The sequence below is a fragment of the Ovis aries genome, chromosome X (genome assembly GCF_016772045.2).
Source record: "Ovis aries strain OAR_USU_Benz2616 breed Rambouillet chromosome X, ARS-UI_Ramb_v3.0, whole genome shotgun sequence".
In the NCBI taxonomy this organism is placed as follows: Eukaryota; Metazoa; Chordata; class Mammalia; order Artiodactyla; family Bovidae; genus Ovis; species Ovis aries.
In genome coordinates, this window is record NC_056080.1 from 114,077,381 (window position 1) to 114,104,634 (window position 27,254).

The 27,254-nt window shown below is 40.8% G+C and overlaps 1 protein-coding gene and 1 non-coding gene across 13 annotated transcripts in view; one reads left to right on the forward strand and one right to left on the reverse strand.

The window, feature by feature from the left end:
- Positions 1-27,254, reverse strand: part of ZNF280C (zinc finger protein 280C) — a 73,450-nt gene that overhangs the window by 27,720 nt on the left and 18,476 nt on the right. For 6 of the 12 annotated variants that reach the window (XM_015105061.4, XM_015105060.4, XM_060407825.1 and 3 more), the window contains 6 exons: positions 20,438-20,584; positions 13,766-13,923; positions 7,917-8,031; positions 3,740-3,910; positions 3,488-3,597; positions 1,759-1,979 (listed from right to left, as the gene is read on the reverse strand). In XM_015105061.4, coding sequence (XP_014960547.1) covers positions 1,759-1,979; positions 3,488-3,597; positions 3,740-3,910; positions 7,917-8,031; positions 13,766-13,923; positions 20,438-20,584 — 922 coding nt within the window. The remainder of the gene's footprint in view (positions 1-1,758; positions 1,980-3,487; positions 3,598-3,739; positions 3,911-7,916; positions 8,032-13,765; positions 13,924-20,437; positions 20,585-27,254) is intronic. The other 6 variants (XM_042241650.2, XM_015105062.4, XM_060407829.1 and 3 more) reach the window with 1 other exon arrangement.
- TRNAC-ACA (transfer RNA cysteine (anticodon ACA)) lies at positions 19,312-19,384 on the forward strand. The gene has a single exon. It is a non-coding gene; the product is annotated as a tRNA-Cys (tRNA).

Sequence of the window (27,254 nt, forward strand, 5' to 3'; positions counted from 1 at the left end):
GTCAGTCTTTTGAAATGAAAACAAAAAAAAAAACAAAGAAAACTTCATGTTAATATTAAATGGGCTAATCTCATTAAAGAAAAGCCAAAAAGCTAATGATGGAAGAACTTCTAATAGCAGATACATAATATTTCATCTTTGCAGGTGGCGCTAGTGATAAAGAATCCACCTGCCAGAGCAGGAGGTGCAAGAGATGCAGGTTTGATCCCTGGGTTGGAAAGATCCCCTGGAGAAGGAAATGGCAATCTGCTCCAGTATTCTTGCCTGGGAAATCCCAGGGACAGAAGAGACTAGTAGGCTACAGCCCATGGGGCTGCAAAGAGCCAGACATGACTGAGTATACCCACACAGACACAGACACACAGACACACACACCAAGGAACTTAACTAGTGAACCACTTTTCTATGCATTTTGCCAAATCTACTAACATTATTTTCTAATGCATTTTACTATAAGTGTGATAATATGGAAGGAGGTCACAAAGTTCTATCATAACATTGTTTCAATGTTATAGCTCAAACCATAACTTCTCTTCTATTAAGTTACTGGGACCCTTAACAACTGATGGCTGGTAGGGCTTGATAAAAGGAGGTGAAGAAGTATGAAAACTCATATGAATAACATATGTCAAAGGTCTCTCAAAACTATAAAGTGGTATCATAAATGTAGCATTCACAATTGTTTTAGGCTTATATTACAGTGTATTCCAGTATTTTTATAAGTACTTCATTTTGGACCCAAGAATTCACCAGAAAATAAATGCTAGGCTTAGAAATTACCTACCTATGGAATACTTAGGGATACTAGTTATAAATTATGGTTTTCAAGGGTAAATATTTTTAAAAGTTTATATACATGTGAGTCACAATAGAGGTACAGACATACATATACATGTATGCATCTCACCTAAGGGAAGTGCATTGGTGTCTGCAATTCACTCTGAAAAGTATAAAAAATTAGGTGGGTCTATGGATAAATAGATATGTAGCAATGTACATATAGTAAAATGTTAATGGTAGAATTGAGGTGGTAAACATACAGGTATGTTCACTAAAATTTCTTCCATTTTGCTATCTGAAATTTTTTATAGTAAAATATTAGAAAAATGTCAGGATATATAGCCAATTAAAAAATACTAATCAGTAAGCCTTGTTACTATCTCACTTAGGATAACAGATATGTAATATGCCATATAACTCAAAGATTGTAAAGGACAAGTTTCTAAAATTTAAAGCAAACATGTATAACTCTTCAGAATTCCACTGAGTTAAATCTCTACTTTGAAAATGTGTTAATTATAAAATCAAAGCAGACATGTTGCTTAGAACTAATACTTCTTAGAAGATTTAAAGATCACTTTTTCTCAAGGCAAATGTTCTAGAATTATAAATATGAATTGTAAAATTAGAATATTAAATAAGACAGACATGGAGAGGTCAAATTGGATAAAGTGGTTCTTCCTGTGATAGGAAAAGACCAGAAGCAGTTAAAAAATAAATAGAATTTCCCCTAGCTTAAAATAAATTTTATCCTTTCTTAAGGTATCTGAAAGAAATACAACTAAATGGATCCAAGTGTCAAACTCCTAAACATGTAAGAAAAGATGAGCTTTTCAACACGAAAATTTGCCTTTATTCTTAGTAAAAAGTTAAAATTGCTTTCCTAAGATGGCACAGAAAAAGAAATACAATATTTACATCTGTAGCACTCTGTAGCACTCAATTTTCAAATCAAAATAGAAATAAATCTTTACATACCTAATATTATTTTTAAGAACTTTCAAGCAACTGAAGCATTTAAAGGTTGTATAAGTCTTCTCCTCATCATCAAAACCTCCTTCATGTCTTCCATAGTAAAAGTCACTAACTAACATAATCAGTTTTCCTTTCTCTGCACCAGTCATATTTTTATTTTCAATGCTTGAAAGCTCTATTTTAATCATTTCCATAAATGTATCTACCATGTCTGGGCAACAAACCTGAAAGAGAAAAAAAACAGCCTCATTTATATTTCTTTTAAAAGTGAGATACAGGCTCGCTCATGGGGAAATATAGTTTCCCATAGTTTTAATCATAAACAAACAATAAATAAAAGCTACAAGTTAGAGAATATTTGCCACTTTCCCTAGGTGCAGAAGTATATATAATATGCTAGGATTTCTGTATAACAACAAACGAAAAATAAGAACATTCACGAGTGCCTGTATATGCAGAAAGAAAATCAAAGAAGATACAAAACAAGTTAATATTTCCTTTGTGAGTTGTACTGGGAACTAGGCAAACAGGAGTCAGGGGTGACATTTTTCACTGTATTTCCTCTTATGCTCTTTGAATCATGTGACCATATTACTCCCAAATTAAAGATAACAAACTCCTTCTCTTTTCTCTCTCCATTTATTATGAAAAACATAAAAACACCAAGTGTCTCCACACAATATTACATAAATAGAAAATCTGAAAACATTGCAGACGTTACTTCTTACTTAAAAAACTAAAGCCCAAAGTCCAGTTAACAGAGGTCATACTCAGGGAGTTAGGAATAGTGATAGAAACCAAATACAGTTCCGCCCAAGAATAGAGAGACTGTATTTGGAATTCTAGGATGTTTCTTTTCTACATTTTTTTGGTGAAATGTTGAATTTGAATGAAAAAAACTGCCAATCTTTGAAATAGTAAGCAACAACTTTTCCTACATAGCTTCCTTTGCCTTGCTTTCTTCTCAGTTTTCTTTCCTGCATTATTTTCTACACTGCCATTTTTCTTCCTTCCTTCCCCGCTTCCTGCCATTTATACTGGGCATACGAAAACAATAGACTACCTTTTCACAGATGCATAGAATGGTGGAGTATCTACTAAAATATTTTTAAAATATTTTCATTAGCACTTTGAAAATTACCTAAAACAATTTCAAGAGCTTCTTACTCCAATATAAAGCTAGAATTAATTTATAACACTACACAAACTGTAATCTCTGAGTTAAAGCTATCATTTCATATGAAATGCTCCCCTGTAAGGAATTCATGGCTGAGTGCTCAAAGTTAAAATGCAAGGCTAAGATTTTCACTGAGTAATGTGACATATATATATCACCGTGGACAGAAAATAATGTAAAAAAAAAGAATTACATTACATGGAAGATTGAGCATCAGTAAAAAGACCTGCTTTCTAAGAAGTTTGAAGAATGGCATGATCTAATCAATAGAATATTCTGATTAATATACTATTTCATTAAAAATTAAACTATAATATGTAGTATATATAAACCTAATTTTAAAAATTTAATTTGGAAGGATTTTTAAATCTCTTATAAAGGTATCATTATGAATATCAATTTTTACTTAACTTGTATGAAAATACCAGTGAGAAGATTTCTTATCTAAATATCTGGACAAATTAGCATTTACTATACATCAACTCTTAATATTTTAATACTAAAATTTTCAGATTTGTGAATATTTTTAAAAACAAAATTTCAAAAATGGTTTACCTTCATGTGGTATTTCAAAGGATCCAAAAGATTGAACTGAACATTGCACTTCGGACAAGCTCTTACAAAAAATGTTCCAGTTTTATTGGCAGTTGATACGGTATGTGTACCTAAAATAAAGGAGTTTTATGACTCAAATTCTTCTTTTTTAACCTTAAATCCAACCAGTAACAGCAGTTTTAAAATTCATGATAATTTCTGAAATTTATGTATAAATACAGCTTCTTTTTTATGCTCCAGATTCATATTTACCTTTTGACCACATGACATAAGATGATGTTGCTGAAGAATAATGAATTAAAGACCATGAAGCACAAGGATCTATTTCAGAAACACTTTTGTTGATCTTTGGCTTTTGTGGATTAACAGTGTTTACTTTAGAAATATCAGAATGTTTTATTTTAGGCAGAGTTTCATCTAGACCTACAATGATTAAAATAGTGGGAAAGATATTTGAAATTGCTTTAGAATACTGCTTACAACTACTACTAAAATGGCCTTACACTTAAAATTAAGTAAGAATACTTTGGAAATAAAGGTAATATAATTGAACTATAATATCATACAACTGAAAATAAAGAATGATCAAAATTTGTATGATCAATAGGTAGAAATTGCACAACAGCCATTATGGACTACACAGTTTGAACAATTCATGAGATAAACTTTTTATGCAAAAGAATTCTTAAAATGCTTTCAAATAAAGAAACTTATATTTTAATCTAAAAACATAGAGAAACTCCTTAAGATACTTAGAAAAAGTCCCAAGATATCTAATGGAAAACTGAGTTGATTCTTTTCTCACTTAACAACAACAGGAATTCCAATGTCACTTCATGCCACCACTGCTGCCTCACTGAGATCAATTCTAACAATGTATATATAGATAGTTTACACTATCTATATCCTATGGGCGAAATAGAACCAACTAATCTCAAATATCTTGAATGTCAACACCTCACTTATTCATATGAAAAGGTTTGTAGTTAGTATGATATAACTTTCAAACTATGTTTCCTTGAGCCTAATGGTTCCATTTTAGGGAATAGAGTGGGCACAGATACATTGTCCTCGTATTTTTTTAAATTAGATTTTTACATAAAATTTTTGTCTGAATAGAGATTTCATTGCTAAGAATAGCTTTGAGTTTGAAAACCATAACTTTAAAGGTTAAAGAATTATGCGATTGAGGGTATTTGCCAAAGTGGGTCTATTTAGGCTGTAACCAGATTCAGAAAACGTCCCTTTTGAAAATACCACATAATTGGGCTTCCCAGGTGGAGCAGTAGTAAAGAATTCGCCTGCCAATGCAGGAGACACAGGTCCGATCCTTGGATGGGGAAGATCTCCTGGGGTAGGAAGTGGCAACTCACTCCAGTATTCTTGCTTGGGAAATTCCATGGACAGAGGAGCTGGGCGGGCTACAGTCCATGGGGTCACAAAGAGTCCAACATGACTGAGCATACACAAACGTACTTTGTGATAAAGATTCTAAACCTGCATTTAACTTAATGCTTCCAACTCTATACTAATAAGAGAAACAGAATAGATAATATGCCAGGAAAGGAGTATTGCATTAGTGGGTTTCTGTGTCAAAGCTGCATTTCATTCTTTGACATAACACAGAAATGATTCTTTCCCATCTTCAAACACATGATTACTGACAGTTTTATTGCAGGTACTTAGAACTAATTTCTGTGTAATCACACTAGCATTCTTCTCAGAGGCTCAGGTTAACTGAACAACCAATGGGCACTGCTATTTGGACTAGGCAACCAGTTATCCAAGAGGCTGTTTTATATATAATAATTTTTATAGCATGCATAAATCGCCAAGTTAAACAAGATCACTCTGAGCTCAAGTTTTAAATTCTGATTCAACTTACTTATCTCTGTTGGCTTTGGCTTGTGCTGTTCACTATCTTCAACAGAACCAATAAAAATACTATTCTCCTCCTTCAAAATCAAGTTCAAATCCAGCCCTCTCCAAGAACCTATGGTCATCCTAGACAGGGGTCCATTAAGCATGATTCTGAACACACAGCACACATTATCATAATTATCATTCCAAGGCAGGAGACAGATGGGCTCCAGGCTATTTATAACTGGCCCCCTGTTCACACTTCCTGGGGTGAGAAGATGAGCTCCAGGCTGAACATTCATTACTAGCCCTTGTTTACATTTCCTGAAGAAGAGACAAACTGGCTCTGGGATCACATATTTATAACTGGACTCCTATCTATACTTTGAAATCTAACCCATGATATAAAAACCAGCAACAGGAAGAGGGTAAATAACCAGACACTGGGCATTTTTAATGGCAGGGACAGAGTGGAACTAAACCCCGTTAAAAGATCAGGAGGTCATATATTTCCCATCCTCTGGGCAAGGGAGACATCTCACATGTACACAAAGGTTCCTTGGGGGTCAAAAAGGAGAGGACACCACCCCAGAGTATGTGATGCTAAGGGCTTCTGGGCCAGAAACCATCTTGGGAAAAAGTTGCTAATGTATGTTGAAGAGGGCCATAGGGTAGGTCAGGTGTGGAAAAAGAAACCAGATAATTGGCTAAAGGTAAACAAAGACCCAGAAGAACTAACCTATATAAATGATTTAACCTCCTCTTTACTGTGCTCCTCCTCCCTAGGGGGACACCCTCACACTCTTTCTCTCCAGGTGTGTATCTCTGCCTTGCTTCCATCTCAACTAAACAAACTGTTTACCTATGTGCTCTCTGACTTGTTGCTGTGCTGTCTCTAATAATAAACTTCGTACCTGCATATTTTTGCCTCTGTGATAACTGCATTTTTCATTGGGGGACAAAGATCCAGGGAAAAATAGCTTCTAGCCTGTAGCCCTTGCTGGTCTGGTAGCTAGGATTCCTGGCTTTCAACCCAGGCTACCCACGTTCAATTACTGGGCAGGGAATTCCAATGTCACTTCATGCCACCACTCACTGCTGCCTCACTGAGATCAATTTAAACAATGTTTATTGTCTTTTATAGCTTTAACGCATTTGTCACTTTTCACTTACCTGAGCCTCAAAAAAGCCCTGAGCTAAGTAGAGCGAGAATCAAAATTATATAGCTAAATGGTTGATTTCAGGTCTGGAGAATGAAAGCATTATGTGAGAAAATAAAAAATATCTATTTTAATACTATGAGAGAATTGAGGTGTAAAGAGATTGGTTAGGTGACTTAATAAAGGCTACAAAAATACAGAGGCTCAAGCCTCTATCTTTCTAATCAACTAAAACCCATTTACCATCTGGGCAAAGTTTCACTCTTGCAGTATGGTAACTTAGAGTAGAAGCTTTAAGAATTCAGATTTTTTTTCTCTATGATTAAAGACTATGGTGCTTCATAAAATCAAAATTCAGACATCTATTTCATCTCATTTATTTTGGTTCTTGGCGATTTTACTAACTAGGTAAGTGATGCCTAAGTGAATATCAAACCAAGTATTGTCAAGGGAAAATATTTTTGGCACACATATTACTATAAATTCTATTTTGATTTAGTAAATATATAATTTGTTTGTAAACAATTGAAACAGTCACAAAAATTTCTGTGTACCTTTCTCCACTTAGTGATAACACGTCTTATTTGCTAACATAACTGCTTTGGTAACAGGGAATTTTTCAACTAGATAAAACTCCTTCATGGCATACTATTTCAGGTTAATGAAGAACTTTGTTATCGTATAAATCAAAGAACTGTAATTCTCCTTTAATTGAAATCAACTATAACCATGTGGTTTTTCTCACACTAATGGTCTTCCAAGTAGTATTTTTTAAAAAATTACACTATCAGGGTATCAGGGACTTCCCTGACTCACAGAAATTATATTAAGATTTTTCAGTGCATGGCTGCCTCCAAGTGACAAAGTGCTCAAAGAACATATGTTAGCCGACTTAATAAAAAGAAATAAAATATTCTATCATTAAATATAGAAAATCAGTCAAGAAAGGCATTCAGGGACAATTAGTGTTCCTTCTGCATGCATATGTGCTCATCAGACTCTTTGTGACCCTATGGACTGCAGCCCGTCAGGCTCTCTCTGTCCATGGGATTCTCCAGGGAAGAATACTGGAGCGGGTTGCCATTTCCTCCTCCAGGGGATCTTCCTGACCCAGGAAGAGAACCCCGTGTCTCTGAACCTGTGTTCAGAGATACTGAACCCGTGTCTCTTGTGTCTCCTGCATTGCAGGAAGATTCTTTACCCACTGAGTCACCTGGGAAGCCTTAGATTCCATTTTACAATATGTGAAAAATGTAACATGAAGATATAGGCTTCAAAATAGAAATTCACTGTATATGTATATTCATCAAGTATATATATGTTCATCAAGTATATGTATATTCATCAAGTATATGTATATTCATCAAGTATCTTTTTTACTATGTTTACAAAAAGTGCCAAAACCAAACCTTCTATATAAATTGTGGATCCATCTTGGGACAGTGGTACTGTATTCTGGCTCAAGCAAAATGGTAAGTCTGAAGACTCATCTGACTCAACTTGTGATGAATTCTTTGCAAAATCCTGCAATAAGTTATAAAGGTAAATTTAATTGTACATCAATTCTGTAAATATACACTTAATGATTTAATTACTAATAAGTTATAAAATAATTATTACTTGCTGTCAAAATTAGCATCTACTGAGTAAAGAGTACGAGAGAACTCTCTGGATTGTATTTGTAATTTTCCTGGAAGTTAGTTTTAGGTAAACCATTAAAATGAAAAAATAATATTACCAGCAAAGTAAAGGTTATATATTGGTACAACTTTTCTGCAAGAAAATTTTGGCAGTTATCTATTGAGGGCTTTGTAAGAGTTTATATCCTTTGAGCCAATCATTCTAAATATTTCACTTCCAAGCATTTATACATGCCAAGAAAATGAAAATATTTAGTGGAGAATTATTTATAATTGTAAAAATTGAAAACCTGTATGTCCAACAATGGTGGAATGGTTACATAAATAAACTATCATGCAATATTATGATTTTCAGAAACAGACAATGACAAAAAGAAATGTTTCCAATATAAAGTTTGGTGGAAAAAAAAGGTACAGATACCTGTATTTAAAATATAGTCCTGATTAACAGACTCTATATATCATACTAACCATCCATAGAAAACAAAATTCTCTTGTTTCTTCTGAACCACCCCCCCCGAACACCAAACCCCATACATATTACCTTTATCGTGGGAATATAAGGATCTTGCTTGCCTGTTTTGTGCTTACAAGTTGAGAGACAAATCAGGTACTAAGAATTTTACTTTGCTACTACGTTTTCTGTTGACAAAGACTAACTGTTAAGAAGTTATGGAGACATATCAAAAGTTACACAAACCATTCCATTCCTAGAATTTCAGGCATAACGCACAGATTTCTGCATTTCAGCCTTAAAACCTATTATAGAAAATCAGTAATAGCCATATCACTTAATTGTAACCAAGCACAATCTTACTCCAAGGTATTTTCTCCAAATATTTGGAGAAATATGGAAAATATTCACCAGCAACTCCACAAACAGTTCTTTAACATTTCTTCCAAAGTTCATACTTTAAGTCCTTTCCTAGGTGATAGTTCTGGTCAATTAAGCACCACCATTTCAGAGAGCAGATACATTCTTAAACCAACAAATAACGTGTTAAAATAATTCTCAGATTGTGATTTTTTAACATCTCATAAAGTAGTTCAGAAAGATACCAAATACATCGGTAAGTACAAAAGGTGATGGACTGGGATTCAGAAGACCTGTCCATTTATTTGACTGTGGAACCTTTGGCAAGTCACTTCTGAGATTCAAATTATTCTCCTGCAACTGAAATAAAAGTCACCAATTGTTGTTAACTTAAAATATACTTGCCTCTTTCACAGTACAGACCGTCCCAGACCTACAATGGTTCAACATAGGATTTTCCACATTATGATGCTGTGAAAGTGACAAGCATTCAGCAGAAACCATACTTCAAATTTTGATCTTTTCTCAGGCTAGTGAGATGTGGTTCAATACTGGGCAGTTACAGGAAGGCACAACTCCCAGTCAGCCACGTGATCATGAGGGCAAACAACCAATATACTTAAAACCATTTTGTTTTTCACTTTCAGTACAGTACTCAAAAAATCACATGAGATATTTAATACATTACTGTAACAGGCTTTGTGTCAGATAATTTTGCCAAACTGTAGGCAAATGTAAGTGTTCTGAGCACATTTAGCATAGGCTAGGCTTGGTAGGTTAAGTGTCTGAAATGCATTTTCAACTTGTGATGGGTTTATTAGGATATAACCCCATCCTAAGTCAAGGAAGATCTGCACTAGAAGTATTCTATTAAGCAGCTGTCATAGCAGTACTAATGAAGACCTAAAATGATCTCCTATGTTTATATATAAATATTTACATTTATTTATACAAATAAATAGGCAAATTGAAGTTAAATATGGTTAAGTAAGGTTCCCAATACAACCCAGCTTGTTATTGATGAAGCTGGATTATAGAACGCAGGTTAGCCTTATTACAAAGTCTGTGCCTTCAACAATATCACATTTACTTTCTTTCTTACTTTTTTAATGTAGGTAAATATAAAATACTTTTTATTATTTAAGAATTCTTTAAATTGGCTTCTGAAAGCAAAAATAGTAATATATTGAACGGTTTATATCACACTTACTTTTTTCACACTTACTTTAAAAGGAATAATAATCTCCCTGCCTGCCCCAAAGAGTTACTGAGGTTAAAGACAGGTTTAAAAATTTCAGAGAAAATTCCCTTACACAGGATTCTCAATTCATTTGAGAATATATGTCATCCTCAACTGTGGCTAATAATCACCTGGAGAGATTATTTTTTTAAATCTATTATGCCCAAGGTCTCACTCTAGACCAACTGACAAAAATCTCTACTTTTAAAAAGCTCCCTAGGATTGTGAACCTGATTAAGGAACTCTGATTAAACAAATGTGTCCACAGAAACAAAAAATTCTGAATTTGGATGAGCTCTAGTTTCTAACTTCTGTTAACACAAAAGATACCCATGTCTTATTATTCTTCCTCCCTGGGTCCAACAAAGGAATGATTTTCATATAACTGCATTTGTGTTTTTTTACAGATTTTTTTGACATGGATCATTTTAAAAATCTTTATTGAATTTGTTACAAGATTGTTTCTGTTTTGTGTTTTGGTTTTTTGGCCTGGAGACATATGGGATCTTAGCTCCCCAACCAGGGATCAAATCAGCACCTTCTGAGTTGAAAGGCAAAGTCTCAACCACTGGGCTGCCAGGGAAGTCTCTATCTGTATTTAAATAATAATGTTTCCTTATTTTTGTGTGTGTGTGGTTTGTTTTTCCTTGTTTTTTCCTCTTTTTTTCGGCCTTGTTGTACAGCTTATGGGATCTTAGTTCCCTGAGCAGGGATTGAACCTGAGCTCATGGCAATGAAAATGCCAAGTCCTAACCACTGGACTGCCAGAGAATTCCTTAGTTTTCCCTAAATGCCAAGCTGCTTACTCTAGCATGAGAAAATTACCGAGTTCATCTGATTCTATCTAAAATCAAATAATATTTGCATTTCTTATAGTCTGCAATCTTTAGGTACACCTATTCTTATGAACACTCTGTGGAGGGACTTCCCTGATCGTTCAGTGATTAAGGTTTGTCTTTCCAATGAAGGGTATATGGGTTTGATTCCTGGTCCGGGAGCTAAGATCCCACAGGCCTCTACACCAAAACCTAGGCTTTGGCCCAAAATAAAACAAACAATTCTGTAACAAATTAAATGGTCCACATTAAAAAAACAAAAAAACAAAAACACCAGCCTGTGGCTACTTAGCAGATCCAAGTTTGAGATCCAGTGGTCTGGGTAAAGGTTCTTATTTTAGAAATAAAGAAAGTGAGGCTCATAGAAGTTGTGACAATGCTCTACTTAAGAACAAAGACAGAATCATCATTAGAGTTTCATTCTCAATCCGGGTTCCTTGGAATATTAGTCCAGGGCTCATATTATTACTGATGATAATTTCAGAAGATACTGGTTTTCAAAAAATGATTTTTTTTTGCTTGAAAGGCCGAATTTAATCATTGGCAAGAATACTATCAGTTTTCTTCCATGAGAGGCAGATTTTGTGTATCTCTGAGTACTGAAACACCGTGTGTGCCAAACAGATCTTAAAGGCGGCCTCCATGATTTCCTCCTGATATTTATACACTTGTCTAATTTCCCCTTGAGTGTGGGTGGGACCTGTGGTTGCTTCTAACCGAGAGAATTTAGCAAAAGCAACAGGATGTACATGATTATCTTATAAAGCCCATCTTTCCCTTGCTGGCTTTGAGGAAGCAACCAAGTCATGCTAGGAAGGTCTACACAGCGAGAAACTAAGGACAGGCTCCAGTTCACAGCAGCAAGAATTGATGCCTTCAGTCTGACAACCCACAAAGAACTGGATACTGCCAACAACCATGTGAGCCTGGAAGCAGTATTAAATGATACTCCAGCTCTCTCTACCTGACACACTGATTGCAGCCTGGCCCAGCAGAGGACCCAGTTAGGCCATACCCTAGCTCTTGACTCTCAGAAACCATGAAATAATACATATATATCGCTTTAAGCTGCTAAGTTTGTGGTACTATTGTTATGCAGCAATAAAAAACTCCATGGTGCTTTGTCAGTCATTCTTTCAAGTAAAAATTGCATTGTATTTTTAAAAAAACCAGCCAGTTCAGTTTGTGGTTCATTCTCACAAGTGCTTTTCCTCAAGAGAAACTTCATACTGCAGATGTAGAAATGCTTTATACATACTTTCCTGGTGGCTCAGAGGATAAAGCATCTGCCTGCAATGCAGGCGACTTGGGTTCGATCCCTGGGTTGGGAAGATCCCCTGGAGAAGGAAATGGCAACCCACTCCAGTATTCTTGCCTGGAGAATCCCATGGATAGAAGAACCTGGCGGGCTACAGTCCACTGGGTCGCAAAGAGTTGGACACGACTGAGCAAATTCACTTACTCACTGTGCATACTACCCTTCATCACCCAGAATATTTAAAAAAGTAATGTATTCAAAGGTCAAAAGTTAGTAAAATTAGAACAATTTATTACTTCTTCAAGGATATTCTTCAGTGAAAGTGAAATTTTTCTACTGTGAGTGCTTGGTGATCACCAATCCAAAAACTACTAGTACAGTTGGGTATCACTGCCTTGATTCATATTAAGCCACCAGGAGTTTCAGGTCCATTGCCTTTGCAGCACTAGCACAAATGTTTACAGAGTAAAAAGTGCAAAGGTCTTAGTGTTACTAAGACAACGGTTTTGACCTCACAGGTCCCCTGAAAGAGTCCCAGGGAACCCCAGTGGTCTGTGAAATACATCATTGCTCTAAGATAATGCTTCTGTTTTTAAAAGCATATAATTAAATGTACATATGAAAGTAAAAGTGTTAGTTGCACAGTTGGGTCTGACCCTCTGTGATCCCGTGGAGTGTATCCCACCAGGCTCCTCTGTCCACAGAATTCTCTAGGCAAGAATAGTGGAGTTGATTGCCATTCTCTTCTCCAGGGGATCTTTCCAACCAAGGGATGGAACTCGGGTCTCCTGCATTACAGGCAGATTCTTTACTGTCTGAGCCTCCAGTATATACTTAACTGTATGTGTGGATGTGCATATTTAAAAACTTTGGGTTAACCTGGATTGAAATCCCAGATCCATCATTACCCGCCATCATGAATCCTTTAGACTCTCTGAGCCTCAGTTTCAACTATAAAATGGGGGAAATAACTGTGCTTACCTCATAGGGAAGTCATAAGAATTAAAACAGATTAATTTATATACAGTGTTTACAACAAATGTTAATATTACCATTATCGATTATTTCAGTTAAAAGTTTTAAAAACGAAACTATGAAAGTATGTTTTCAAAATAAATAGTGATAACGATCTTGGAAAAATCTTCCCAATTAAGAATACCCAGTTCAGCTTACCATTTTAAGAATTTTGCCATTATGCAATATTCATTACTGCTAATACTTTTAGATAGCATAGTTTTCAATATTATACCAATTTAAGCATACTATGTGATTTATTGCCAGGTTGGATAGTTAGCTCCTGACACTATTATTTTGGGTATCAGTTGCACTATCATAAAAATGGTGACATTTTCTGACAGTGATTATGTTTCTACTGGGATGATAACTAGATATGATAGCCCACAATTCTAACTGGTTATTATAACATCTAATGTGTCCCTGCACTAATTGTGTAGTTTTAAAAACACTTACAGGTTTAGGCACGTTCTGAACGATATCAGAGTTATATGAAGATCTAGACTCAGGATGAAATATAGGAAAGGCAGCCTCTGGACTTGAAGATCGAGACTCAGGATGAAATCTAGGAAAGGCAGCCTCTGGACCTGATGAAGAGTCTTCGTCGAGTTCACCTAAAGGCATGAAAGCATCAGCAACACCTGTATTTTTCTACACAACAATTCTACCACGATATTTTACTTTAATTTTAAAGTAATACAACAATACTATACCTTGACTGTCTCATTCTTTATTTCCTTTGAAGATGAGGCGAGATTACCCCTGTTCACAATATTTATGAAAATTATCTTTAAAAATTTTTTTATTTCAGTGAAAGTATATATCATGATAATAGAAAAACTTTCCCCCAAAAATCTATATATAAGCAATACTTGAAGCATATTGAGTTCTTTTAATGGTGACAAGGTTGCATACAGACTTGGGTTACTGTGACTTGAAATCAAGCCCTTTCCCAATCTCTATGTCACATTCACACCCCTAAAAGCCTGGAAGTTTCATCATGGGCAAGCTGATGGATTATCTGTACCACTGCTCTTGACTACTGACAGGGATACCATCAGAGATTAAATTGAATCTAGAGTTTATAAAAGTATCTCATATCTACTCACTACACCGAAAGTCTGGATTAGTCTAAGAATGCTCACTGTTGTATGCATGTGAACCCGTAACTTCTAGGTTATTGAGGAATCAAGTAAAATTTGGAAGAATAGAGATTTACCTAAAATTGCTAGTCAAGAGAAGGTACAAAGCAGAAAAAAAATCCCATAAGACATAAAAAATTTCCCTTTTCCACTCCTAGTCGAAAACAACTAGATCTCATAAAATAATTCTATAGTCACACAAAAGTAGCACTCTTTTATCATATGAAGTGCTCTATGACTAAGCACTGCAAGTCTTTTAGAAGAAAAATCTTTTCATTCAAATAAGTTGGTATTGTTTTCATTTAGAAATTCAAGATCCATGTATTTATCCAAGCCATTAAAGAATTTCTATAGTAGTTTTTGGTGACTGTAGTCCGTCAAACACAAGTTTTTATTCCCCCTTTTATATTAGTTTTTTAAAAAATATTTAGCTCATTTCCATATGCTAAAATATTTTAGGACATAAGACATTAATAGAATCATTTAAATTCTGGGTTATTTAGAAAAGAAATTTGACCAGGATCAAATTTCTTTTTGACAGAATCACTACTAATACACATTATTCTAGTTGAGTAATAGTTATTTCTAATTGATATATATCCAACATCAATAAGATGATTTGAATAACTTTTAAATATGGTTAATACTTCAATATAAAAATCACAGTGACTAGGAAACTAATTTCATATTCTGCTTCTCTATCAGCAGCAAATATATCAATATGCCTACTTCATTGAAGTGGCACTCCACTTAGCATCTGTTTGCCACAGGAAATGATACTAAGAATTAAACTAAATTATTCTATCTTTGATAACTGAATAGAAGTGCTATTCCAAGTTTAGAGACAGAGAAACAAGAACTAGGCTTTCAGAAAATTAATCTCTCTCTAAACCACACTAACATGCACAGCCATAATAAGAAAATATTGGTATGCTGGTTACATTCTTTGGTAAATTCTCCTGGCTTTACAGAAATAAATAGAACGAGAAAGACTGTTTCTTCATTCGCCACTAAAACGAAATATGTTGTTCCTCTGCATTTTACACAATCCTAATTGGACTGTCTTAATTGGACAGTCACCGGTGGCTGCGACCGGTGCACTAAGTACAGTCGAGAGGAGCTACCCAACGTGTGAGGTCAGGGGTGGAAGCCGGGAGGACCCCATGCCCGAAGGTCAGCAGCCAAGAGGAGTTACCTCACGTCCGAGGTCAGGGGCAGCGGCCGAGAGTGCCAGGCTGCGATGGCACAGGAATGGCCGAGAGGAGCTACCCCACGTCCGAGGTCAGGGGCAGCGAGGAGGAGCCACCCTGTGCCTGAGGCCAGGGGCAGCAGCCAGGAGGAGCAACCCCATGTCCAAGGAGCGGTGCTGCGTGGGCGCAGGAGGGCTTAGACGAGCTATCTCACGTTGAAGGTCAGGAAGGGTGGTGGTGAGGAGATACCCCTTGTCCAAGGTAAGGAGCAGTGGTTGTGCTTTGCTGGAGCAGCCATGAAGAGATACCCCACACCCAAGGTAAGAGAAACCCAAGTAAGATGGTAGGTGTTGCAAGAGGGCATCAGAAGGCAGACACACTGAACCCGTACTCACAGAAAACTAGTCAATCTAATCACACTAGGACCACAGCCATGTCTAACTCAATGAAACTAAGCCATGCCCGCGGGGTAACCCAAGATGAGCAGGTCACGGTGGAGAGGTCTGACAGAATGTGGTCCACTGGAGAAGCAAATGGCAAACCACTTCAGTATTCTTGCCTTGAGAACCCCATGAACAGTATGAAAAGGCAAAACGATAGGATACTGAAGAGGAACTCCCCAGGTCAGTAGGTGCCCAACATGCTACTGGAGATCAGTGGAGAAATAACACCAGAAAGAATGAAGGGATGGAGCCAAAGCAAAAACAATACCCAGATGTGGATGTGACTGGTGATAGAAGGAAGGTCTGATGCTGTAAAGAGCAATATTGCGTAGGAACCTGGAATGTCAGGTCCATGAATCAAGGCAAATTGGAAGTGGTCAAACAAGAGATGGCAAGAGTGAACGTCAACATTCTAGGAATCAGCAAACTAAAATGAACTGGAATGGGTGAATTTAACTCAGATGACCATTATATCTACTACTGCGGGCAGGAATCCCTCAGAAGAGATGGAATAGCCATCATGGTCAACAAGAGTCCAAAATACAGTACTTGGATGCAATCTCAAAAATGACAGAATGATTTCTGTTCGTTCCCAAGGCAAACCATTCAGTATCACGGTGATCCAAGTCTATGCCCCAACCAGTAACGCTGAAGAAGCTGAAGTTGAACGGTTCTATGAAGACCTACAAGACCTTTTAGAACTAACACCCCAAAAAGATGTCCTTTTCGTTATAGGAACTGGAATGCAGAAGTAGAAAGTCAAGAAACACCTGGAGTAACAGGCAAATTTGGCCTTGGAATGCGTAATGAAGCAGAGCAAAGACTAATAAGAGTTTTGCCAAGAAAATGCACTGGTCATAGCAAACACCCTCTTCCAACAACACAAGACAAGACTCTACACATGGACATCACCAGATGGTCAACACCAAAATCAGATTGATTATATTTTTTGCAGCCAAAGATGGAGCAGCTCTATACAGTCAACAAAAACAAGACCAGGAGCTGACTGTGGCTCAGATCATGACCTCCTTATTACCAAATTAAGACTTAAATTGAATAAAGTATGGAAAACTGCTAGACCATTCAGGTATGACCTAAATCAAATCCCTTATGATCATACAGTGGAAGTGAGAAATAGATTTAAGGGCCTAGATCTGATAGTGCCTGATGAACTATGGAATGAGGTTTGTGACATTGTACAGGAGACAGGGATCAAGACCATCCCCATGGAAAAGAAATGCAAAACAGCAAAATGGCTTTCTGGGGAGGCCTTACAAATAGCTGTGAAAAGAAGAGAGGCGAAAAACAAAGGAGAAGAGGAAAGATATAAGCATCTGAATGCAGAGTTCCAAAGAACAGCAAGAAGAGAGAAGAAAGCCTTCTTCAGTAATCAATACAAAGAAATAGAGGAAAACAACAGAATGGGAAAGACTAGAGATCTCTTCAAGAAAATTAGAGATACCAAGGGAATTTTTCATGCAGAGATGGACTCGATAAAGGACAGAAATGGTATGGACCTAACAGAAGCAGAAAATATTAAAGAGGTGGCAAGAATACATGGAAGAACTGTACAAAAAAGATCTTCACGACCCAGATAATCATAATGGTGTGGTCACTCATCTAGAGCCAGACATCCTGGAATGTGAAGTCAAGTGGGCCTTAAAAAGCATCACTACGAACAAAGCTAGTGGAGGTGATGGAATTCCAGTGGAGCTATTTCAAATCCTGAAAGATGATGCTGTGTAAGTGCTGCACTCCATATGCCAGCAAATTTGGAAAACTCAGCAGTGGCCACAGGACTGGAAAAGGTCAGTTCTCATTCCAATCCCAAAGAAAGGCAATCCCAAAGAATGCTCAAACTATCGCACAATTGCACTCATCTCACATGCTAGTCAAGTAATGCTCAAAATTCTCCAAGCCAGGTTTCAGGAATACATGAACTGTGAACTCCCTGATGTTCAAGCTGGTTTTAGAAAAGGCAAAGAAACCAGAGATCAAATTGCCAACATCCGCTGGATCGTGGAAAAAGCAGGAGAGTTCCAGAAAAACATCTATTTCTGCTTTATTGACTATGCCAAAGCCTTTGACTGTGTGGATCACAATAAACTGTGGAAAATTCTGAGAGAGACGGGAATACCAGACCACCTGACCTGCCTCTTGAGAAATCTGTATGCAGGTCAGGAAGCAACAGTTAGAACAGGACATGGAACAACAGACTGATTCCAAATAGAAAAAGGAGTACCTCAAGGCTGTATGTTGTCACCCTGCATATTTAACTTCTATGCAGAGTACATCATGAGAAACGCTGGACTGGAAGGAACACAAGCTGGAATCAAGATTCCCGGAAGAAATATCAATAACCTCAGATATGCAGATGACACCACCCTTATGGCAGAAAGTGGAGAGGAGCTAAAAAGCCTCTTGATGAAAGTGAAAGAGAAGAGTGAAAAAGTTGGCTTAAAGCTCAACATTCAGAAAACAAAGATCATGGCATCTGGTCCTGTCACTTCATGGGAAATAGATGGGTAAACAGTGGAAACAGCGTCAGACTTTATTTTGGGGGGCTATAAAATCACTGCAGATGGTGACTGCAGCCATGAAATTAAAAGACACTCACTCCTTGGAAGAAAAGTTATGACCAACCTAGATAGCATGTGCAAAAGCAGAGACATTACTTTGCCAACTAAGGTCCATCTAGTCAAGGCTATGGTTTTTCCTGTGGTCATGTATGGATGTGAGAGTTGGACTGTGAAGAAAGCTGGGTGCCGAAAAATTGATGCTTTTGGACTGTGGTGTTGGAGAAGACTCTTGAGAGTCCCTTGGACTGCAAGGAGATCCAACCAGTCCATTCTGAAGGAGATCAGCCCTGGGATTTCTTTGGAAGAAACAATGCTAAAGCTGAAACTCCAGTACTTTGGCCACCTCATGTGAAGAGTTGACTCATTGGAAAAGACTCTGATGCTGGGAGGGATTGGGGGCAGGAGAAGGGGATGACAGAGGATGAGATGGCTGGATGTCATCACTGACTCGATGGATGTGAGTCTGAGTGAAGTCTGGGAGATGGTGATGGACAGGGAGGCCTGGCGTGCTGTGATTCATGGGGTCTCAAAGAGTCGAACACGACTGAGCGACTGAACTGAACTGAACTGGACTTTTTTTGTTAGCTTTAGCATTAGCCACCCAGTTGTGTCCGACTCTTTGTGGTGACCTCATTGACTGTCTGGACTTCCCTGGTGGCTCAGATGGTAAAGCGTCTGCCTACAATGCAGGAGACCCAGGTTCAATCCCTGGGTCAGGAAGATCTCCTGCAGAAGGAAATGGCAACCCACTGCAGTATTCTTGCCTGGAAAATCCCATGGACGAAGGAATCTGGTAGGTTACAGTCCATGGGGTCGCAAAGAGTCAGACAAGACTGAGCAACTTCACTCACTCACTCATAGACTGTGTCCCACCAGGCTCGTCTTTCTATGGAATTCTCTGGACAGGAATACTGGACTAGTGGATTGCCATTCCCTTTTCAAGGAGAATCTATTTCCCCATCCCAAGGACCAAATCCAGGTTTCCTGCATTGCAGGTAGATTCTTTACTTTCTGAGCCACCAGGGAATTGATTGGACATTTAACAAGCATCATTAATACCTTCACTTTTACATTATAACAACAAATCTAATTAACAGAAATCCACAAAGGTATCTGACATTCTCCCAGAGCCACGAGGATTAAGTGTGCTGACTGACTGCATCATCCTAGTATACTGGCTGAAAATCAAGCCACTGTATATTCTTCATGAATATAACCAGGACTTGCTGAAATATGGGTATGGCCAGAAGCTACTGCTCATGTTGATATACAAACCAGACCCTTTTTATTTTGTAGACATAAACCAAGAAAACACTGATGAGGCAGTTGAATGGGTGTCAGAAACTCCATCAGAGACTAACACAAACTTATTTAGTAGTCTGATGTTTTAAACAAAGCATTCCAACACTTCCTTTTCTAGGTACATTTGGGCTTAAGGGAGAAAAAAATTAACAAACGGATAAATAGATGACTTGGCTCCAATAAAATTATGATTTCTAATATCAAAAGATCTACAATGGTGTTAGGCAATCTTAATGTTTAGGTAACTCAGTTAAAATTTTTCTTTTCTCTCACATATTTTTACCCCTCACACCTCCTTATTCAAGTTCCTAACCATATTCTCCTTCTGATTCTCACAAATTCTTACTGACTGCTATACTCTCCTCTCACATCCAGCACCTTATAGTATAACAAGGACATGTAAGACAGTCCCACATTTTCCACTAGAAACATCATCTGTTAAAACTTTGCTTCACTGAAAGTAAATGCTTACTTGAAGTGGGTGATTTTGAACCTGGTATCGCTCCAACAAAGATCAGCTCATCATCTTCTTCCTCCTCCGGTGTTTCTACTTTCTTCTGCCATGGTTCCAACTCCTCTTCTTCACATTCCATAAACAGTTCTGCCATTTTGGAACTATCTAATTTTCAAAAAGAGAATCCAATTTTATTTTTCTAAATATTTTCTTGTAATCCATAGTATGATATTTAAGATGTACTTTACCAAGGCTAATAGCAATTATTGAACTGACATTTTAAAAGTCAGAAATGGTAACAAAACTATGAAACTCAGAACCCAATCTCTAAGATCTAAAACTAGTAAAATTAAGCTAGCTAGGAAGATAATGGATGACAGTATTTAGTGGCTAATTTTAGGAACAATCAAATCCAATCAAAGTGAGTTTTAATTTTATTGCTAGAATACAATTATATTCACAAAAAGAGTGTACCTAACTAACTCTTATCTGAACAAAAACCCAGATACTTCTGTATTATAACAAAAGGGGGATAAACTGAGAAGCAGCACCAACAGGTGAGAGAGATACTAGGAAAACTGAATCAGATTCAGGGATACTAGGCACAGGGCAATACAGAGATGAAGTGCTGGAACAAAAATAGGATAATTAAGTGAGGCTTATTCCATCCTAATATAGCATTTCTCACTTGAAGAAACTAAGTAAAGAACATATTGTGGGTACCACCAGTCTGTAAGTACTGACCAATCACAAAGACCTACCAGGAAGCACCTTAGTGTTTCATTTTTAAATACTGGACAGACACCCAATAAGCACCAGAAGTATGATTAAAATCTGCAATGTGAAAGACCGAAGCAATAAAACAGATCAAAGGATATTAAAACACAAGTAATACTGAAGACAAGAAAAAATATTAGAGATTATAATTAACATTTTAAAGATGTAAGACAAGAATGCTATAAAAATTAATATTCACAAAGCTAAAAGATTTAAAACAAAATAGCCAAAATTCAGTGAAGAAAAACAAAGTGCCAAAATTGAGTAAATATCCCATGCCGTCGGCGCACGCACATACGGTCCAATGCTAAATTGCTTCAATCATGTCCAACTCTTTGTGACCCTATGGACAGTAGTCTCCCAGGTTCCTCTGTCCCAGGGACGCTCCAGGCAAGAATACTGGAGGGGGTTGCCTTGCCTGCCTCCAGGGTCTCTTTCCAGCGGCCAGCGGCTCCCACAGTGTAGGCGGATTCACTGCTGAGCCACCCGGGAAGCCCCAAATATCCCATAAGTTTAACTAAAAGACAAAAAATATACCTATACTAAATAAAGAAGAAAAATTTGCGATAAATCAATTTCAAAACTACAACTCACCTAATAGAAGTCCCCAGAAAGAAAAACAGAAAAAGGACAGGGAATATAATAAAAGGAAAAATACAAGAAAAAAATTCCCAGTTCTAAAGGACATAAATTCTCCAGATAAAAGGACCCACTAGCACCTAGCACAATAATCAAGAAAAAACCTACAGTAGACGGACAAATCATGAAATTTCAACATGCTGGAGATAAACAGAATATCCTAAAATCTGAGAGAGGAGAAATTCAGAAAAACGATTTCAAAAATCTTAGTGAAAATAATTTTTCAATTTAGCATTCTATACCCAGACACAATTTTTGTCAAGCATAAAATTATATTCTTTCATCAAGAAAAAAAAAAAAAGATTAGCAGCGAGGAGTTGCTCCACTCCGTCCTGGCAGGAAGCAACACATTGGTGTCTCAGGTCTTGCTGATGTAGCACAAGATTCCCGTGATGAACCTGTCGGACAGCAAGGCCTACTACTTCAGCCCGTCGCTGACCACGTAGAAGCTAGTCTCTGACAAATAGGACTCACTGCGCCAGTGTGCAGACTTGAGGAGCTGCCTGCCTGCCAGTCCAGGACGCCATGCTGTACTCCCGACCGTTAGCCACAGGCCAGGGCCGCGCCGCCACCTGCTGGGGAGTCAGGCGGCCTAGCTCTTCTCCGTGCCTTACATGGGGCTGCAAGAGACCACCCTAGCCTACCTGGACAGTCAGGTCACAGTCACGCTAATCCTCCGCTCCACCCATGAGTACTGCCACTGGCTCTGTTAAGACCAATATGTCCTCTAACGACGAACCGCCTCTCCACGTGATTCCTGCTCCCGCACGTTACATGATCTCGCACGGTACGTTCTCTCTCGCGGTATCTCCGCTCCCCCGCTACACCCCCCCATCTCGTGGTACCCCTGCTCTCCCAATAGCACCAATGGCCTATGCGCACGATGGCCCTTTACACGGTACTGCCCCTACATGCGGTACCCGCTCTCACACACTACGTCCTCACTCACGGTACCCACCTCTCTCACAGTACACCCCATTTTGTGGAAATGCCACTGGCTCTGCTATGCGTAATACGTCCTCACGCGGTAACGCCTCTACAATTGGTTCCCGCTCTCGCACTGTACGTTCTCTCGCGGTATCTCCTCTCTCGCGCTACCCCTCTCCCCACCTCACGGTACATCCCTCTCACAATAGCACCACTGGCCTATGCGCAAAATGTCCCCTCACACGATACTGCCTAATGCCGGACCTGCTCTCGCATGCTACGTTCTCCCTCAGGGTACCCACCTCTTTCACAGATCATCCCTCTTTTGTGGTACCGCCATTGGCTCTGCTATGAGCAGTATGTTCTCTCACGTGGTAACGCCTCTACAATTGGTTCATGCTCTCGCACGGTACGTTCTCTCTCGCGATATCTCCTCTCGTGCGCTACCCCCCCCCCTCACAATAGCACCACTGGCCAATGTGCAGGATGTTCCCTCACGCAATGCTGCCTCTACATGTGGTACCCGCTCTCACGTGCTATGTCCTCCCTCGGGGTACCCACCTCTCTCACAGCACACGCCTCGTTGGTGATACATCCATTGGCTCTGCTATGCGCAGTATGTCCTCTCACGTGGTAATGGCCTCTACAATTGGTTCGCGCTCTCGCACGGTACGTTCTCTCTCGCGGGATCGCCTCTCTCGCACTACGCCTAACTCACTCGCGCTACCCGTCCCACCCTCGCGCTACCCCTCCTCCCACCTCGCGGTACCCCCCCCTCTTGCAATAGCACCACTGGCCTATGCGCACGATGTCCTCTCACACGATACTGCCTCTACATGCAGTACCCGCTCTCCCATGTAATGTCCTCCCTCGGGGTACCCACCTCTCTCACAGCACACCCCTTTTGTGGTGCTGCCATTGGCTCTGCTATGCGCAGTATATCCTCTCACGTGGTAAGGCCTCTACAATTAGTTCGTGCTCTCACACGGTACGTTCTCTCGCGATATCTCCTCTCATGCGTACCCCCCCCCCCCGCAATAGCACCACTGGCCTATGCGCACGATGTCCTCTCACACGATACTGCCTCTATATGCGGTACCTGCTCTCCCATGCTACGTCCCCCCTTGGGGTACCCACCTCTCTCACAGCACACCACTCTTTCGTGGTACCGCCATTGGCTCTGCTATGCGCAGTATGTCCTCACGTGGTAACGCCTCTACAATTGGTTCGTGCTCTCGCACGTTACGTTCTCTCGCGATATCTCCTCTCCTGCACTACCCCTCCCCCCACCTCGCGGTACCACCTCTCGAACTACCACCACGGGCTTATGCGTACGATGTTCTCTCACACGATACTGCCTCTACATGTGGTACCCGCTCTCGCATGCTCTGTTCTCTCTCGGGGTACCCACCTCTCTCACAGCACAGCCCTCTTTTGCGATACCGCCATTGGCTCTGCAATGTGCACTATGTCCTCTCATTTGGTAATGCCTCTACAATTGGTTTGCGCTCTCGCACGGTACGTTCTCTCTTGCGGTATCTCCTCTCGTGAGCTACACCTCCCTCCCTCGCGCTACCCCCCGCCCCCCGTCGCAAGGGCACCACTGGCCATTGTGCACGATGTCCTCTCACACGATACTGCCGCTACATGCAGTACCCGCTCTCCCATGCTACATCCTCCCTCGGGGTACCCACCTCTGTGACAGCACACCCCTCTTTTGTGGTACGGCCATTGGCTCTGCTATGCGCAGTATGTCCTCTCACGTGGTAACGGCCTCTACAATTGGTTCGTGCTCGTGCACGGTACGTTCTCTCTCGCGATATCTCCTCTCTCGCACTACGCCTAACTCACTCGGGCTACCCCTCCTCCCACCTCGCGGTACTCACCCCTCTCCCAATAGCAACATTGGCCTATGCACACAATGTCCTCTCACACGATACTGCCTCTACATGCAGTACCCGCTCTCCCAGGCTCCGTCTTCTCTCGGGGTACCCACCTCTCTCACAGCACACGCCTCTTTTGTGGTACCGCCATCGGCTCCGCTATGCGCAGTATGTCCTCTCACGTGGTAATGCCTCTACAATTGGTTTGCGCTCTCGCATGGTACGTTCTCTCTCGCGGTATCTCCTCTTGTGAGCTACACCTCCCTCGCTCGCGCTGCCCCCCCCCCCCGCTCCCCGACAAAGAGCACCACTGGCCTATGCGCACAATGTCCTCTCACACGATACTGCCTCTACATGCAGTACCCGCTCTCCCATGCTACGTCTTCCCTCGCGGTACCCACCTCTCTCACAGCACACCCCTCTTTTGTGATACCGCCATTGGCTCTGCTATGCGCAGTATGTCCTCTCACGTGGTAATGCCTCTACAATTGGTTCGCGCTCTCGCACGGTACGTTCTCTCTCGCGATATCTCTTTCGTGCACTACCCCTCCCCCCACCTCGCAGTACCCTCTCTCGTAATAGCACCACTGGCCTATGTGCCGGATGTCCTCTAACTAGGTACTGCTTCTACATGCGGTACCCCCTCTCCCATGCTATGTCCTCTTTCGGGGTACCCACCTCTCTCACAGCACACCCCTCTTTTGTGGTACCGCCATTGGCTCTGCTATGCGCAGTATGTCCTCACGTGGTAACGCCACTACAATTGGTTCGTGCTCTTGCACGGTACGTTCTCTCTCGCGATATCTCCTCTTGGGCACTACCCCTCCCCCCACCTCGCGGTACCCCCTCTTGCACTACCACCACTGGCTTATGCGCACGATGTCCTCTCACATGATACTGCCTCTACATGCGGTACCTGCTCTCACGTGCTCTGTCCTCTCTCGGGGTTCCCACCTCTCTCACAGCACACGCCTCTTTTGTGATACCGCCATTGGCTCTGCTATGTGCAGTATGTCCTCTCACTTGGTAATGCCTCTACAATTGGTTTGCGCTCTCGCATGGTACGTTCTCTCTCGCGGTATCTCCTCTTGTGAGCTACATCTCCCTCGCTTGCGCTCCCCCCCCCCCCCCCCCCCCCGCTGCAAGAGCACCACTTGCCTATGCGCACAATGTCCTCTCACACGATACTGCCTCTACATGCGGTACCCGCTCTCGCATGCTACGTCCTCCCTCGGGGTACCCACCTCTCTCACAGCACACCCCTCTTTTGTGATACCGCCATTGGCTCTGCTATGCGCAGTATGTCCTCTCACGTGGTAATGCCTCTACAATTGGTTCGTGCTCTCGCACGGTATGTTCTCTCGCGTGGTATCTCCTCTCTGGCGCTACGCCTCCCTCCCTCGCTCTACCCCTCCCTCTTTCGCGCTTCCCCTCCTCCCACCTCGTGCTATGCTCCCCCGCTTTCAATAGCACCACTGGTCTATGCGCAGGATGTCCTCTCACATGATACTGCCTCTACATGCAGTACCGGCTCTCCCGTGCTTCATCCTCTCTCGGGTTACCCACCTCTCTCACAGCACACCCCTCTTTTGTGGTACCGCCATTGGCTCTGCTATGCGCAGTATGTCCTCTCACGTGGTAACGCCTCTACAATTGGTTCGTGTTCTCACACGGTACGTTATCTCGCGATATCTCCTCCCGTGCGTACCCCTCCCCCCACCTCGTGGTATTCCCCTCTCGCAATAGCACCACTAGCCTATGCGCACGATGTCCTCTCACACGATACTGCCTCTATATGCCGTACCCGCTCTCCCATGCTACGTCCTCCCTTGGGGTACCCACCTCTCTCACAGCACACCACTCTTTTGTGGTACCGCCATTGGCTCTGCTATGCGCAGTATGTCCTCACGTAACGCCACTACAATTGGTTTGTGCTCTCGCACGGTACGTTCTCTCTCGCGATATCTCCTCTTGTGAGCTACACCTCCCTCGCTCGCGCTGCCCCCCCCCCCTCCGCTCCCCGTCCCAAGAGCACCACTGGCCTATGCGCACAATGTCCTCTCACACGATACTGCCTCTACATGCAGTACCCGCTCTCCCATGCTACGTCCTCCCTCGCGGTACCCACCTCTCTCACAGCACACCCCTCTTTTGTGGTACCGCCATTAGCTCTGCTATGCGCAGTATGTCCTCTCACGTGGTAACGCCTCTACAATTGGTTCCTGCTCTCGCACGGTACGTTCTCTCACGATATCTCCTCTCGTGCGCTATCCCTCCTCCCACTCTACGGTACCCCCCTCTCGCAATAGCACCACAGGCCTATGCGCACGACGTCCTCTCACACGATACTGCCTCTACATGCGGTACCCGCTCTCGCATGCTACGTCCTCCCTCGGGGTACCCACCTCTCTCACAGCACACCCCTCTTTTGTGATACCGCCATTGGCTCTGCTATGCGCAGTATGTCCTCTCACGTGGTAATGCCTCTACAATTGGTTCGCGCTCTCGCACGGTACGTTCTCTCTCGCGATATCTCTTTCGTGCACTACCCCTCCCCCCACCTCGCAGTACCCTCTCTCGCAATAGCACCACTGGTCTATGTGCCGGAT